Source organism: Orcinus orca, chromosome 16 (genome assembly GCF_937001465.1).
Source record: "Orcinus orca chromosome 16, mOrcOrc1.1, whole genome shotgun sequence".
In the NCBI taxonomy this organism is placed as follows: Eukaryota; Metazoa; Chordata; class Mammalia; order Artiodactyla; family Delphinidae; genus Orcinus; species Orcinus orca.
Window position 1 is genome coordinate 10,958,379 of NC_064574.1, and position 17,408 is coordinate 10,975,786.

General features: G+C 47.7%; 1 protein-coding gene across 7 annotated transcripts in view; it reads left to right on the plus strand.

Moving 5' to 3' along the window:
• Positions 1 to 7,895, plus strand: part of ATP9A (ATPase phospholipid transporting 9A (putative)) — a 136,586-nt gene extending 128,691 nt beyond the window's left edge. For 4 of the 7 annotated variants that reach the window (XM_049699163.1, XM_033411223.2, XM_004282907.4 and 1 more), the window contains one exon: positions 826 to 7,895. In XM_049699163.1, coding sequence (XP_049555120.1) covers positions 826 to 962 — 137 coding nt within the window. In that variant the 3' untranslated portion in view covers positions 963 to 7,895. The remainder of the gene's footprint in view (positions 1 to 825) is intronic. The other 3 variants (XR_004478679.2, XR_004478678.2, XR_004478680.2) reach the window with 3 other exon arrangements.
• Positions 7,896 to 17,408: the final 9,513 nt, after the last annotated feature.

Here is a 17,408-nt window from a genome sequence, read left to right on the forward strand (position 1 = left end):
GTCTTAGAACAGTTTCACACTAGTTTGAAAAGTCTCTCTGAATAGGTTTTGTGAGCACCTACTGTGCGCTCAGTGGCTTGAGGCCAGGGAGTCACAGAGGCTTAGAAGATGCAAGCTCTGCCCTCACGAAGCTTTGGTCGTCACCTTAGATGTGGACGAGTCATAGGACTGGGCCCAGGGTTGGGGCCCTGGGCTTGGCACTTAGTAGGTGCTTACTCAGTGCCTGCTGCATTTCCCCCAGCCTGTGCTCAAGAGGCAGGGAAGGCGGCTGCCAGGCATCCACTCCCGGTACTGTTGAAAATCACTAGCTGTCGCTCCTCTGTTGCAAAAACCTCGGAACCGCAGGCCTGACTGTGTGGCGGCAGGAAGGGGAGCTCCCCGCCCCTCCAGGTCACACTGTTACTGACGAGGGGTCTCCGCCCCCCTTTGCACCACCCTCGGACCCGGCTCTGGCTTCCGTGACCATTGCTGAGGCGAAGGGGAAAAGTTGCTGGGAATAACTGTGTGTTTGAGCGTCACTTTCTGCCGGGTTTAGAAAGAAAAACTCCAGCTGTCAGATTCCAAAGCAAAAACACTTGGAAGGGGGATTTTTTTGCCCAGAGTTTTCTTTTCCGAGTTGTTGGAAACAGCATTTCACGGAAGGTCCGGAAGCTCCAGGAGCAGGTCAGAGAGAGGAGGAGAGAGACAGGGAGGGAAGTCAGGCCGGCAGCCCGGGTGCCATCCCCCGCGGGAGAGAGGCCTGTGCCCCTCCGATGGCCCTGCCGCCCCGCCGGCTCTGGGCGGCACGTTCCCGCCCGCTCACTGCTGTCTTCTGTTTGCTTGCAGACGTGTACTTCATTGCCACGTTGTCCTTCTTGTGGAAAGTGTCTGTCATCACTCTGATCAGCTGTCTGCCCCTCTATGTCCTCAAGTACCTGCGAAGGCGGTTCTCCCCTCCCAGCTACTCGAAGCTCACGTCCTAGGCCGTGCACTCGGGAGAGGGCCCCGGTCTCTGCACGCTCCTGGCGGACAGAGTTCAAGTTGCATTTCTGTTAACCACCACCCGTGGATTGTGCAGTGGTGGCTCCCACGTGCAGTTCTGATAGGAAGAGGCGCCGCGCTTCCACGGAGCCCGACACCGGATAAACAGGAGGATGGCGCCTAAGAGGGCCCCACACGGGGGTCTGAGCCCCTGGTGATTCACAGTCGAGTGAATGTGACTGTGTGAAAAGCGGTGACTCAGCCGGGAGGTGTGTTCATGGGTCACTGTGCAGGCTTCCTTATGGCTTGAGTGTTGTTGTCATGTGATAAAAGTTTCTGTCTAGTCGAAGACGGTAGAGGGTTTTTTGGTTGTTGTTTTAAACAATCCTAATGTGTGTACACTTTTATGTCGTTCTGCTCTTAAAAACCTGGTTTCAGAGAAAGGTAAAGCTCTCAGTATAGGTTTTGGGGGAAAAGACGGTGACATTTGGTAAAAAGTTAACCAGACAATAATCTCAATTTGGAAATGCTAAATGTCCTCTCTAAGGCAGCCCTGCTTATCGAAACGGCACTGGATTCCTAGGGTTACAGAAAACCACGTGAGAAGAGAGCAGAAGAGAGAGAGAACCGTAAATCCGGTACGTTATCCCTCCTCCAATTCAGCATCTGTGGCCTTGGAGTTAACATCACCTGTCACCTCGTAAAAGAATTTCAAAGGTGTTATCTTGCTTTGTTCGGATCTGGTAACAATTACAAAGCCTGTGGCTATCTGAGGACACTCTGAGACATTTTCAGCAGAGTTGTTTTAGCAGGAAACGTGCCACTGAACGGCCCCTAAATGTGTCGACAGTGTGACAAGAGACTCAGCTAATTCTTTAGGCAACGTAGCACATGTGACTCAGACCCTCTGAGTCTGAAGTGGAAAGGTCAGGGACTGGGGCTCTTTACGTCCACAGAAATCTGTTTCCTGTTAGGAGGAATTACTGAGGACACAGTGACAAAGGCAGAGGCGTTTTAGCACGCTGCCATTCATCAGTGGCAGCTTCGAGCGAGGAGCCCCGGTGGAAGGAGGCCCGGGCTGCAGCTCTGGGGTCTGGGCTCCGTTGCGCTGCCTACAGATTTCAAGGGGAACTCGCTGGAAGGCAGCCAGGAGTAGAGATTCCTCTCCCCACCAGGGTGGGGCCCACGCATGTGTGTTTCCTATAAAGCTGGGGCTTCTTGTTTCAGGGGAAGAAGAGAATTTTCAGGCGCTGGATGTGGCCCGGCAAAGCTTTCTTGGGTTTTCAAGTCTCTCCTGGCAGAAGCCACATGTGTGTGCCAGAGGATTGGGTTGGTGGGTCTGCAAGAGCCGATCGTGCTCGAGATCTTAGATCTGTGGTTGATTCTTTATGAGTACATACCCTCCAGCCCTTCAGCCTGGTTCTTCTTCATGTGCTTCAGAGATGTAAGTTATGGCTACCACTCTAGGGTAAGCCTGCTCTTGGAGAGCTGGGGACACGAGGCCCTTGACTTTGGAGCACTCGATATGCTCGTGTATTTCTGTTGCCCTTTTAAAACTTTATAGAATGACAGTAAGTTGCAGGCGCTGCGAAATTGGCTATGACGTCACTTCTATTTTAGTTTCAAGATTCTGCAGTTTTGCAGGATTTTTCCCGTTCTGTCCCAGCCATTTCTGCCACATAGAAAACATTTATGGGAAATGTTGTATTGAATGAATGGTTATTCAGGAAGGGGATCTTTGTCCAAAACTTTGAGAAGGGGCGAGCAGGTCTGATGTCTTTGCTGGGTGATTTTATGTGATTTCAGAGGTGGAGTGAGAGGACGTTGTGCTCAGCGTTTTTGTACCTGTGTGTCTTCTTGGAAGTCAGCCTGTATAACTGGAAGTCTAAAGGTACTTCTACTCCCAGCTCTCAAACCCTGAACTTGACCTTGTTCACAGACAGGTGATGGCTCCTACAGGTAGGTCTCATGGAAATTTTTAGAGGTTTCCAGAAGTGACAAGGAAGGAAGATAGTCTCTTTGGTCTTTTCCTTAATTGCCAGTTTTGATCGAGGTGCTTGGGTTGACTTTGAAAGTCAACACCTAAACTCTTGCTTGGCATCTGGGAGGGAGAGAGCGTCCCGGAGGAGCAGAAGAAGCTGTGCCTGGAGGTCGCAGGTGCGTTTGTGCCGTCAACAGACCCCCTCGTTCTGCCTTTCGACCGTACCCTGGTGGAGGCGGCCAAGGGTGAGAGGGACTGAAATGCAAGTGGGGACCGTGACCGTGTTGGAGAGCCACCCTGCCAGGGGGCAGCCTGCTCCCACCGCCTTCTGGGGTCCGGAGTGTCTAGGAAAACACACGTGTGCTTCTCAAACTCTGGAGACCCACGTGGCGGGAGCCACGAGTCAGCTGAGTGTACACGATCCTGACGTGCGCACATCAGCCCATAATCCCAACAGAGGATCTGCGTACACAGGCACTTCCCGTGTTAGCTTAGCTGTGGGGAGAAGACAAAGACGCAGACAAGAAATCCAAGCCATTTTAAGGAAACTGCTGAATTCCTAAAAAGCATAAGGATTCCGTTCACCAGTCTGGAAGGAACTTGGGAAACACCGTTGACGCCTTGGAGGTCCCCTCGCCTTGGAACTCAGTGGCCCCAAGTCTCTGGCAGCCAGAGGCCCCTGGCACACCATCAGCGCTGTTTAAACACTTCCCTCAAAGTGAAAGTTACACCTCCCCCTGCGCTTTGACAACATTAGGTATTTCTGTCAGAGTAACTTAATTATATTATTTGATGATTCTTTTTATTATATTTTTTGGTGATGGTTGTGTGTGTGGGAAAGCGAGGAATCTGTTTGGTGTCTCTTTTTTCCTCCCTTTCTCTAGGAAGATGACCAGACAAGTGTCTCCATCTTGAGTGATCTCTTGCATCTGCCCGTTTCAGTGCTAATTGGAGAGTGTGCACACGCGTGTGTGTGTTGCTTACGGTGCTCCGTGTGCACACACTTGTGTGTGTGTTGCTTACGGTGCTCCGTGAGACCAGCTGCACTTATTTGGGTTGCTTGGGGTGGAGGACTTCACCCTAAAGCGACGAAGGGCATCCCAGGGAGCATCTTGAGATGGGAGCAGACCATCTGTTTACAGCCACCTGGAGCTGGGAGGCCCAGAGCTGGGCTTCCTCCCACTTTCAGCTTTATTATAGCCAGATCCCAGACTCGCTTCCCTTAAGTGAAACCCTTTTTCGTAGCAGTGATCTTAAATACCAACATCTGCTTACCCTTTCCTCCGTATGTTTTCCACTGAAAATTTAGGTTATGCTGACAGTTTTTTTTTGTTTTTTGTTTTTTGTTTTTTGCGGTAGGCGGGCCTCTCACTGTTGTGGCCTCTCCCGTTGCGGAGCACAGGCTCCGGACGCGCAGGCTCAGCGGCCATGGCTCACGGGCCCAGCCGCTCTGCGGCATGTGGGATCTTCCCGGACCGGGGCACGAACCCGCGTCCCCTGCATCGGCAGGCGGACAGACTCTCAACCACTGCGCCACCAGGGAGGCCCTGTGACAGTACTTTTGAATGTATTTTGGGCTTTTGTGCTCATTGGAAATTGACACGATCATGCCTGTTTTTCTTTCTTTAGACTTTTGCTTTTATACTTTGTTTTGTTTTTCCCGGGGTGGGGATAGGAATGCCCTTGCACGTTTATGGGGCAGCATTTTAAACCTGCGCCAGAATTGCAGATGGGACCTACGTGTTCTTCTGCTCCATCTTACTTAAGGCCAACACCTATCAGCCATTTTGATCTTGGATCTTTTTGGTGTGTTTGCAACGTGTGTATGTGTGAGGATGTGATGTCACCTCAAGTGTTTTGAAGACATACTTGGTTTTCACTGCGTTAAAATCCTATCACTCACAGTTTTGTTTTTCATTAAGAAATATACAAGGAGCTTTGCAAAGACAACAGACTTTATTTCTCCCCCCTTCTTTTAACATAAAGCTTTTTATTTGATTGTTTATATATATGTCTTAGGAAATATTTCCATTAATTAAGTCCATTGTGTCTTGGAAAAATATCTATATTATGCTCTTGGATGGAACCGATAAGCACGTGAGCAGCACTGCAGTACTTGGAGATGCTCAGCGTCTTCTCACACCAGCGCGGCGTTCCTGGGAATCTGTCTTCTCCGTCACAGTATGGTTGGAGACACAGTATGTTGGTGTCGCTGGGCGATGTCAGTGAACAGTGTGTTTGCTGGGGGGCAGGTGGGGAGGGGGCGTGGTATTTGCAAAAAAACAAAAATTGTGGCTCATTTATTATTGTGTTGCCATGGGGCTGACTGTGAATTCCTCCGGGACTCTGACGTCCTCATTAGTAGATTATCTGTAATTCTCATGGCAAATACTCACCAGGACAGAGTTTTTTGATTAGAGGGAAGTGATAGTACAGAGCTTTAATTTAGCAGGAGCTCCCAGATGATTTAAATTCTTGATCCTGTGATGACACACATGTGATCCTGCGAGATTCTGAGCGGTTCTCTTTTCATTGTCTGCCAGCGTGGCCCGTTGCTGTTGCTCAATAAAACTTGTGTACTTTACGCCTTTGGGGAGCATTTTAATTTGTGCAAGGACGTGAAACTCTGGTGTCAAAATGAGAGCTTGTTATTATAATGCTATGTTGTATGTATCTCATGGTACATAAAATGTAAATAGCTTTTTCTCCAGGTAAAGAATATTTTAATTTCAGCCAAAAAAACCCCCAAACCCATGCATTATTTATTATTCTGTACTGTTGTCTATTCCAGATATGTTAGAATTTCCAAAAGTGATCTATATAAAAAAAGCGAACATATTTTATGATTCATATTGTATTTATACACCCAGTCTTTGATTGCTTTGTATAGATTTTTTTTTTTTATAATCAAGTGATAGAAGATTTAGGAACCCAGTCACTTAAGTTTTAGGGAAAAGAGGTTTTTAATCTATTGTATAGGATACAGAGGACATGGTATTTTATTCATCTAATCCGGTAATTCTCAGCCAGAGGTGACTGTGGCCTGCAGGGGACATGGGGCAATGTCTGAAGTCACTTTTGGTTCTCGCAACTTGGAGGGGTGGTGGTCTGCTGGCATCTAATGAAGACTGCACAGGGCAGCCCCGCAGCAGAGGATCATTCAAACCGACGTCAAAAGTGTTGAGGGTGAGAAACCTACATACAATCTGCGAGCGTCAGTTTTGCCGTTTGTAAGAGTCTGTCTTCGTTTCCAAAGGAGCCCAGCAGCTGTAAACTCGTCTCAAGAAGCTGATTATACATCCAACTGGCCAAATGTTTTAATTAGCCGCTCTTTGCAGGGCGGGCTACTGGCTTCCTCTCCCTGGCTCTCCACTGAGAGGGCCGTTCTCAGTTTATGGAGTCGAGAGGAGACTGTACATTAGCTGTGCCTCAGTCAGGAGCGGCTCCCCGGGCACGTGGAGGATGCATGCGCTCAAGAGCAGAGGGCAGTACTTTTCCTTAGCCGCGTGCCGTCGATGTAAAGTCTTCAGACCGCTTTTACCTGCTGTGAAATTCCATGAATGTGCAGACACTCCTCCATGCGAGCCGCTAGGGGGAACTTGAGGATCAAAAGACATTTCTTGTTTCCTGTTTTCTCCAGCCTGGCGGGCCCAGCATACCTAACTGTTATGTTTCAAGACGCTGCTTTCATAGCTTCAGAATTTATTTCATGGCCAGCGGCTCCGTTAAAAACAGACATTTCTTTTTATGTTGTTGACCAGACTATTTTGCTGGACTTAGCTTGGGGAAAAAAAAGAAAAAAGAAAAACAGATGGGGGCGGGGATGAGATGAATATTTATTTGATCTCAGATATTTGCATTTTTGAATAATTGGCAACTGGGAATCCTTGCCCTCCTCACTCTTCAGGCTCATAAGGTTTAGAGACGAAATGTCCCAACACCTCAAGTACTTTAACTGTTTTTGTTACGAAACTTTTCAGGGTGACATGAAACCCTGCAGTATTTGTGAGCTGATCTGTAAATGATGGATTTGCTCACCTCAAAATAGAACTGTAGTCGCTCCAAACTTTCCACAAGTTGGAGCACAGTAACAGAATTCATTCAGGACTTGCTAATTTCCTACTTTAAATGGGTTACATAACAGAACAGTCCCTCCTTTGCGCCTCTCAAAACTACCCTTGAAGTGATGGTGAAATGTATCGTTAAAAGCTAGAAATAGCTTTGCTAAACTCTGGGAAAACGATGAGTTTTTTTTTTTTTCTTCTTCTGATATCCCCCCCCCCCTTTTTCATCGAAACATTGCATAATGTTAAAAAAAAAAAAAAAGTCAAATCTTTCCGTGGGATTTAATTTCGTTCTCCATGTGGCTGTGGTTGGAGGGATAACTTAAGTACTTTGGGGGCTGGCAGATTTTTGGAGGATCACGCACTCCCGGATCGGTTTTCATCTGAAGCCTTAGCAGAGAAGTATGCCCGATCCTGGGGTTTCTCCCCTTCCCTCCTGCTCCCCCTTTTGTGGATGAGTTATCTACAACATAGCATCTTTTCAGAAGGCCTGCCTTCTCGTAAGAATGCCAAAGCAGAGCCACCCTCCACTTTCCCTATTGAGGTTTTGATTTTGAAATGGATTCCCCTTAAAATTTGGGGGTAACTGAATCATATGTGAAGTCACCAGCCCCACACCCTATGCTCAGTGACCAGCCAGGTCTCATTTCTTAGAACTCAGCCTGCAGGTTCTGTTTGCTTACACTGAGAACTTCGTGTTCCTAAGCCTCTGCTGTTCATTTTCGAGAGATTTAAGAGAAGAACATTTTTTCTTTTATTGGGTCCAGATAAGCCCAGGAATATTTTTTTTTCCTTCAAGGAAGATTGCAGAATCCAGAAAGAGGGATGGGAGTTGTGTGGAATATGCTGATGTATTCATTCATTCATTCACTAAATATTTACTGAGCACCTACTGTGTGTTGGGTACTGTTCTTCGGGCAGGAAGCAGCAGTGGAGAGCGAGAGGGACAGTTCCTGCCCTTCATAGTGATTATCTTCTTGTGTGTGGGAGAGACAGTGGACGTACAGATACAGACTCTAATGTCCTCTGAAGAAAGCAGGGAGAGGGAGAAGAAGAGAGTGATTAGGTTAAAGTATGGATAGAGGAAGTGATGGGGGTCAGAGAAGGGGCCTTTGGGATGGACCACTGGAGCAGAAGCCTGAAGGATGAGAGGAAGGGAACTGTGGGAAGCTCTGGGGGAAATGGTGTTTGGGCAGCAGGGTATGCAAAGGCCCTGGGGTTGGAAAGGCTGGGCGTGTCGGAGGAGCAGAAAGGCGGGCACATTGCCGGAGTGCTGAGACCAAGAGGGAGGTTGGAGGAGGTGAGGGCGGGGCGGGGAGGCAGGTAGGGCCTGCAGTCCATGGCATTCAGACTGAGTGCTGTATGAGAACCAAACGAGCGTTATTAAAGTTGGCCCATGAACTATGTCAGAACCTGAACTCTGTCCAAGGGGCCCCAGTTCACTCTCTCCCTGCTACTCACTGACCCATCCCTTCCTGTCTTTGTTTCCACCTCTGTGTTCCAAGGGGGTTGAGGCGAGACCCCTCCCATTGGAATCAACCCACTGCCATGCCCAGTATTTCTGCGTGACTTTATTGGCATAAACGACACTAACTATTATATAAAGAGGAGAAGAAGGCGGTCCTTGGATGAAGTTTCTTCTTGCTTTTCCAGCAAATACTACAAAGGGTCTCTGTTCAGCCCTGCCTGGGGCACAGTGGGCAGAGGTGATTGTTCTTGGGCGAGCCCTGGAAAGCCGGCCACCTCCGACTTAGAAGGTGAGTCTGGAGGGAGAACCAGTAGAGAAGAATGAACTGGGTCACGTTCTTCGAAGCTGCCACATTTCCAGAATATGCCCACTTGGGTCGGATTTCGAAGAGGAAGCGCTTTGCAGTCATGAACTGCGTGCGGGAACCCAGGCTGTGTTCAAATTCCTCCTGAAGAGAGAAATAATAACGAGAACAGGCTGTGGAAAAGAATGTAGTTAGTGTCTTAAAGATGGGCAAATACTCATTCTCATTTGTCCTTTTATGTGAAACAGATTTTGTAGAAGGCAATTGGAGTAGCTAACGACATCCAGAGCCCTGCTGATTCGAGTGGGGCCGGGGCCGGGGGCTCCAGTTTGCCCAAACTACTGATCAGATCCAAGGAAAGAGGTGAGTTGATTACCCTGGAAATCGCACAGGAATTCTTCAAAGACGTGGCCAGTAATTAGCATGTAAGATGCTACTCGCTGTGCACAAAACTTAGCATAATTTTATTAGGCAGCTCATCACCACCAGAATTAGAGAAAATCAGGCCAGAAAAACTCCCGCTAGCCAGGCTGCCTGATGCAGACGTGGAGACTTTTGCTCTAAAATGGCTTCATACTTAAGGGAGACGCTAAGAGAATGCACTACCTTTCTTCTGGGCCCAGTGGTGGGCGGGAGTAGAAATGAATGCAATGACATTTTAGGAGATGGGCTGGAATTTGGCGGGGGGTAGGGGGAGGCAGCAGAGGGCGCCGTGCCATGGCCCCAGCTGGAATCGAGACAGACTTGGTTTGAATACCCAGTCCCACACCTACTGAGTGATATGGGGCCGATTCCTTAGAGTCTCTGAGATTCAGTCCCCTGCCTGTTTTTAGGACTGGGAACACCACCTGTGAGAGCCAGCAACGGGGCTCTTGGCACAGCTGTTGTCATCCCTTGAGACCTCTGAGGGAGGGCGGGCTGCAGATGGAGGGAGGCCGTCTCCCCGATGCTCGAAGTCCTTCATAGAGATGGGTTCACGTGCATGTTTTTTCCAAACACTGAGGTCACCCGTCTGGATAGAGTCCTTAAAAGAGTTCAAAGTTTGGGCACAGAGGCAATACCCCACCTTGACTCTGCTCACCTCTCCTTGGCTTTGCAGGTGCTTTCCCTTTAAATTGCCCTGCTCTGAGCGGCTCCTGTTCCCTGCGTGGGACAGGAACCTGCCCACCTTATGCTGGACTGGCCTGGGCGTCCCTACCTGGGGCTTACACCCCTTCAGGGCTGGGGGTAGATGTAGCCAAAGGAGAAAGAGGACGTCCCTCAAACTCCACTGACTCCGCAATTTGGGATGGAGAATGAGAGGCAGGCAGTCATTGAATTGGCAAATCATTTAACACATTTTTTTCACATGAAAACAAATTCATGAATAGAGCAGAAGGCAAAATCTGCTTGAGTTTGAAAAAATAAACCAAGAGGCTTGGGAGAAGTGAAGGGGGAGGGGGTGACTGGAGCCCACGTGGGTGGTGCTTCCTCACTGGCTTTGCTCTCAGGGGATGTGGAGAGGTGGCTTGGGAGGAACTGACTTCCGGTTTTGTCCTCAGCCAGCCCAGGACCTGGCCCGTGGTGACTTTGAGTTTGTTTTCTTATTCTGGTAAAATATACACAAAGTGTACCATTTTAACCATTTTAAAGTATACGGTTTGGTGGCATTAAGTCATTGAATTTTTCTTTTTTTAAAATTTTTATTGAAATGTAGTTGATTTACAATGTTGTGGTCATTGAGTTTTAAGAGTGGATTCTGGAAGATTCAGGAACCTGACTTAAAAAAGTGGGCCTTGCTGTGTCATGGGATTTTACGGTTGCAAAGTGCTTTCCCACCTGCCCCTCATTCTGTGATTATGAGGTGTTATCATCTTCATTTTGCAGATGAGAAAAGCATCATTGAGAGAGACTGAGGGTGAAGCAGGGTCACATAGCAACACAAATATTCATAACACTATTTACAATCGCCAAAAAGTGCAAACAACTGCTCAACGGATAAACAAAATGTGGTCTATCCATACTGTGGAATGCTGTCCAGCCATAAAAAGGAATGAAATACTGACACACGCTACAACATGGATGGGCCTTGAGATTATGCTGAGTGAAATAAACCGGTCCCTATAGGCCACATGTTGTATGATTACATATTTATATGAAAAGTCCAGAAGAGGCAAATCTGTAGAGACAGAAAGTAGATTACTGGTTGCCTAGGGCTGGGGAAGGTCAGAGGATGGGTGTGACTTCTGATGGGTAGGGGGTTTCTTTTGGGGATGGTGACAAAGTTCTAAAATTAGCTTGTGATGATGGTCACACAACTGTACACACACTAAAACACAATTATACACCACATATGGGTGAATTTTATAGTACATAACATACCTTAATAAGTCTGTTAAAAGACAAACCCTACCAAACTGTGTCTAGAGCGGCTGTGCTGTTTTTGCATCCCACGGCAGTAACACATGAGCGTTTCAGTTGCTCCACATCCTTGGTAGCACTTGGCATTGTCAGTCCTTTTGTTTCAGCCATTCTAACAGATGTGCAGTGGTCTCTCTTCATGATTTTTAATTGTATGTTTCTAATTGTCGATGACATTGAACATCTTTTCATGTGCTTGGTTGCCACCCACATGTCTTCTTTGGTGAGGTGTTCATGTCCCACCCCCTCCCCCTGCCCCCCATTTAAATTAGATTGTTTTCTTACTGTTGAATTCTGAGAGTTCCTTATATGTTCTGGATAGAAGTATGTTGTTGAATGCGTGATTTGCAAAAAATTTCCCCCCCACCTGTAGCTTGTCAATTCATTCTCTTTGTTGTCAATATTTCTCATACTAGCCACTGTGGTGGGTGCATTGTGCTATCTCATTGTGGTTCTCATTTGCATCAGATCATTTCTTAGTCTGGTATGTGGGGTCTTGGTTCAACAGCAGCTCTGGTTCTATGCACAGTGCTTCACATACAGAATGTTTTTGAAGAGGGGGAGACGGTCGTTATCTTTTCTACTGGTAAGGTTTTAAGAGATACAGTGACTGGCTCAAGGTGACACAGCTCCTAGGTAAGAGGTGGGGCGAGGATTGGAACCCAGGTCTGTGGTCTTAGAGGCAGCTGCTTCTTTGGAGCTATAATCCGCTTTAACCCTCAACTTCAAGGCTCCCAGTAAAAGCAACAGCCTGAGTCTGTCCAGCAAGCTGCATTCCTTTATGGTATGTCATGAGAGGTTGAGAAATGTCAGTGAAGATGACGAATGCTCTGTTTATCTGACTCTCATCATTCCCAAGGACCCTCCTTACCTCCGTTCCTGACATAGCAGTTCCCAGGGAATTGCCACATTTTCTAGCTGCTGTCATCGTGGTTGTTCCCACCTTCTAATTATGAGCAGAGTCAGCCCTGGGATGGGGTAGAGGCCTCGAGTCATGAGTCATTGCAGGGATATTGTCACTGGGGAAGAGAGCCCCTGGGCTGTCTGGAGGCACCGTTCAACGTCCACGAGCACCTACTGGGAGCCAGGCAGCTTCTAGGCACTGAGGATGTGACCTCCATGGCGCCTGCTCTCTGAAGTACCTTCTGTCTTAGACGGAGAAACAAACAAGCATCATGTAGGTCTTTGCTCAGATGTCCCTTCTCGGAGAGGCCTTACCTGGCCGCCCCACTCACGTTGCAGCCCTGTCATCCTCTAGCCCCTTACCCTGCTGTATTTGTCCTCGGCACTTAGTGCTATGGGAGCGTTCTTTTCAGTATCGTCCGGTGGAATGTTTGCTCTTTGACTTATTTGCTATTCTGGGTACTTAGAAAAAGGTGGCACATGACGAGTGTTCAATAACTGTGGAGTGAATAAGTGAAGTGAACAAATAAGGTAACTGCATTTCACAGTGATAAATTAAATCAGGATGCCATTAGGGAGACTGGAGTGGGATAGGGGTGAGGAGTGTGTGTGGCTATTTTAGACTTGGTAGCCAGGGACAGTGTCCTTGAATAGGTGAATTTGGAGCTTAAACCTGAAAGGTGAGGGGAACCAGCATTCATAGATATGAAAAAAGAGTGTTTGAGGCAGAGGAAATAGCACGTGCAAATGCCCTGTGGCAGGAAGTGTTCAGCATATCGAGGAAGAGAAAGAAGAGCAATGGTGGCCAGTGCTGATGAGTGGCAGGAAGTGAGTATTGTCGTCTAGCAGGAAGGCATCCATTTACCCCCCTGGGCCTGTCTCCATGCCAGAACTTGCTGCTGTCTGAACTTTCCAGGCCAGCTTAGACAGTGGACCTGCTGGGATTCCCATCACCAGAGATGTCAAGGATGTGGCTCATGCCCCAGACCACATTGCTTGCCCCAAGTATGACTGATTTCTTTCTCCAAGTCCAGGGTTGTGGCTTTTGGAGGCTGGATCAACCCATTAGAAAGCTCTCTTAATTCTTGAGAGAATCTCCACTGGACCCAGGAAATGCCTCTCAAGAAGGACTTTGAAGAGCTACATGGCTTCCAAATGGGAGTGTGTATGCTGTGTTTTCCACCTGTATTGTCTTGTTGAGTCCTCACAGTAACCGTGTGGTTTAAGTGGCATTAAACTCATTTGACAGATAAGGAACGCAAGATACACTTATATTCCAGACCTGGCTTATTAACTTATTAATTATGAAATGCTGGACAAATAATGCACCCTGAACCTGAGGTTTTTCATCTGTGAAATGAGTATGTGTCTGAGTATATGTGTGCCCAGTCCCTAATTGATAATACTTGTTGGGAGAAATAAATGTATTGATATATGTGAAATGCCCGGCGTGGTGCATGAACACACAAAGCCATCCTGTATCAGTCACAGCTCCACGTTTGCACGCAACCAAAATCAGCGCTGGCAAAGCTAAGCCAAGAATCGGGGAGGGAGGATTTATTGCCAGGATGCAGAGTGACTCAGACTGGAACTCGGGCTTGGAACAGGCAGGAACCAGGATATGCTGGGGATGCAGGTGGCAGGAGCTAATCCACCTCCAGTCAAGTTCCTGCAGCTTGTTTGATCACCTCCAGCGTTTTTAATCTACCCCACCCAACCCCACTGCGTATCACTACACAGTCAAAGTCCTGGTGGGAGAATCTCACGAATCCAGCTTGGGTTACATAGCCGGGTATTTAGACTTACAGTTCCTCCAGATTGTCTGCCCTGGGGAAGAGGTAATTTTTCAAGGGGATTGTTTTTGTTTCCCTAAGAAGAAAAGGCAAATGGATGCTTGGTGGTCAAAGAATAACTGTGTCTATTACAGTAATAATATTGGCTTTGCCACTGAACTCCCTGATCAAGACGTTCCCTTTCCAGGCTTCAGTTCCTACTCTGAAATGAAGGCACTGAGTTCCACACCAGGGTGACTCTCAGAATCTCTGGTGGAACTTTAGAAAAATCGGGACACACTCTCCTCGGCCATCTGTTTTGATCAGCTTTGAAACTTCTCGTGGAAGTCCCTCTTACATCTCATTGGCCAGTACTGGGATACACGCCCACCCCTAAACCAATCACTGGTGAGAGGGGAATGGAGGACGGCCAATCAGATTTGACCCCTGCTCTTCCGAAACCAGGGAGGGGGGGTGGCAGTTGGCTGACCCCAGCAGGGTCAGCAGTGCTTTATCTCTATTTGTTGGACGGATTTCTTTGAACCAGTGGAGCTTAAAAGGTGGGGGGTAGGAGTCAGGGTGTCCTTTTCAGTCCGGAAGTGGCCATAAAAGTTGTGTCCTCATTGCTCCATGGAGCACCCCCAGAGGGAGGCCATCTGTGACCTGCCGCATAGCTCAGCCGCCCCAGGTATGAAACTTACCTAAAATGTGCCAAAGCCAGTGGCAAACCTGGAGCAGAAAGAAACACCAGGTGGTAGCATCCAGTAAGTAAGGATTTGGGCTGAAATGAAAAAAAATTTCACCTTGCCAGGCATGATGGCTGCGCTGATGTTGATGTAAGGCTCGTTTTAATGATGGTGCCAAGTAAGCTTGGCTGTGCAGGTTGGGGGCTGTCCCCACCTCAGCTGTCAACTCCGCTTACCTTTGCGAGAGCTGACAATTACATGGTGACACTTTTCCACTCGTGTGTGACCTAACACAACCACTCTTCTCAAAAGTTGGTAACTAAATTTGAGGTGCTGAAAGAAATATTGCAATTGAAATAAAGCTTTAGGGAACGTTTATGCACCTTGGAGTGAATTAACGTCTCGGGGGAAAAAAAAAGGCCCTTCTCCAAGCACAAATATATACTTTTCACGTTCCTTTTTAGGCACCATGGATTTTAATAGCAGTGTAAATCAGATTTTACAGGCCACATATTTCAAGTATGGAGTTCATTAAATGTGTGAAATTTGACATTTGCTTCAGGGCGTGGCTAGGCTCCCTAGTAATGAACCACAAATTGTGTTGGGCTTTCTGATCAAGTTCAAGATGCTAAAACCCCAGTGGAGTTGCACAAAGAGGCAATTTCCCTCCAAGGCTTCCCCAGCCTGGTTCTCCCTGGAACCCTCCTTCAATGGACCAGGTGCAAATAGGGTATGTGGTTCCACCATCTTTATTCAAATTGAGAAACATGGCTCACATAACCTTTTAATTGATTTCTGAGTGGTATCAATGCATTTATTAATTCAGTGACCATTTAGTGGGCACCTACTCTGTGCTAGTCTCCATGTTGGCTCTGGGGATGCAGTGGTAAAGGAGACAGTGTCTCACCTGATGGAGTTTGCAGCTTGGGGGGGAAATGAACGTAGAAGAAGAATCTACTTTCGCCAACAATTAGGAATCGCCGACTGTAAGAAGTCTTATGAAGGAAAAGCCTGGGGTGTTATGAGGCCCAGGAGAGACTCAGGGAGTCTCTTGAGTCTCCTGGTTCCTGCCTGTTCCAAGTTATGGGGAGGCATAATTTTTTTTTCTGAGAGTATTAGGAAAGGCCTTTCTAGGAGTCCTAGTTAAACTGAGACTTGAAAGATGGACAGATCTTAGTTAGATTAACAGTAGGGGATGTGGAGTGGAGGGAGAGGGGATAGTGACAAGGCAGAGAATGTGTCCTGCCCTCAGTTAATCAGTGACTAAATATTTATGGACTACTTGTGTTCTGGATTAGGCATTATGATGGAGAGAAGGATGTGGAACTTGTATCAGCTGAGACTCATGGTTGCAAGCAACAGAAGCCCGATTAATTGGGAATTTATTGACTCATGGACCTAAGAAGTACAGAGTAGTGTCAGCTTCAGGCATGGCTGGATCTAGGATGAATTGATATCAGGCATCTGCCTCTATTGCCTGGCTTTATTTGGTTTGGTGTTTGCTTCTTTCCAGGCAGCACCTCTCCTACTGGTGGCCCCAGGAACCTAGGCTCACATCCCACTAGTTTCCAATCCCAGTCTACAGAGCGGCTCCTTCTCATTACCTCCAGCAGAAGTTCTAGATCTGAATCTCATTGGTCGGTCCCTCATCCAACCCTGAGACAATCACTGTGGCTGGAAGTGTGAGATAACCTGCTTGGCCAGCTCTGGGCCACATGTCATTATTGGAGCCAGAGAGAGGTGGGCTGAGCGCCACCTAAGCCACAAGAATAGGAATGGAGATGGAATGGTTCCCCAGAGGAAAATGGGGGCACCGGCATGAAAATGTGTGATAGCAGATGTGGGGCAGGCAGACCATCTGCCACAAAATCAAGGCTTCAGGTGAGTGAGTCTTGCGACGTTTCACCAGGTGGCCTTGAGGGCAAAGATGCTTTCCTGGGCTTCTGTTCTGTGCCATGCATTGTGCTCAGAGCTGAATGGAGATGTCTTCTGTCATCTAAGTCCCTGTCTGAGAAGCAATAGGAGGTATACAAATGACTGGAATTCAAGGATGGGTGATAAGTTCTTTGAGAGCACTACAGGGACAGAAAGCAAGGCAACGACAGCTATGACATTCTCATGGATTGCAAGCTTGCCTGAGAAACGCCTTAAAGAAGAATTCGTGTTTTGGTAGACAGTGATGTTAGGAGGGCACTTCAAGCCAAGGAAACAGCAGGACTAAAGACAGAGAGGCTGGAAGGTGGAGTGCATTCCACTAACTGTTCACGATGCCATTTTCTCAGAAGTATAAAGACATGTAGGGAAATAGTGGGAGTACAGCTAGAAAGGAAGCTGAAACCATATTGCTTAGTTGCCAGTGACAGAAACTCACGTCAAACTAGTTCAAACTTAAAAAAAAAAGAGGGATGTAGTGAGTGGGTAGCATTGGCTTCAGGCACAGCTGTATCCAGGGACTTTAAGATATTTTAAAGACCACTTTTTTCTTGATCTCACAGCTCTGTTTTCTCCTGAGTTGGCTCTCCCCTTGTGGTGGTAAGATGGCCCTCAGCAGTTTCTGGCCTGCCTGGCATCACCAACAGAGAGACAGAAAGAGACAGAGACAGAGAGAGCCCTTCTTTCTCAGCAGTTCCAGCCAGAAACCTGGTGTTGACTGTGGTTGGCCTGACCTGGCTCACACGGCCAACGCTGAACCAACTCCTTTATTCAGGGGAACGTGGCACATGCCCAGCCTGGGTCACACAACCCCCTCCTGGATGTGAGACTGAAGGCAGCCCCCAAACCACATGGAATCAAAGGGGGGGATGTGTGACTCCTCCCTCTTCCCCCGAGAAAACCCAGAGGGAAGTTGCCAAGAGAAGAGAAAAGGAATG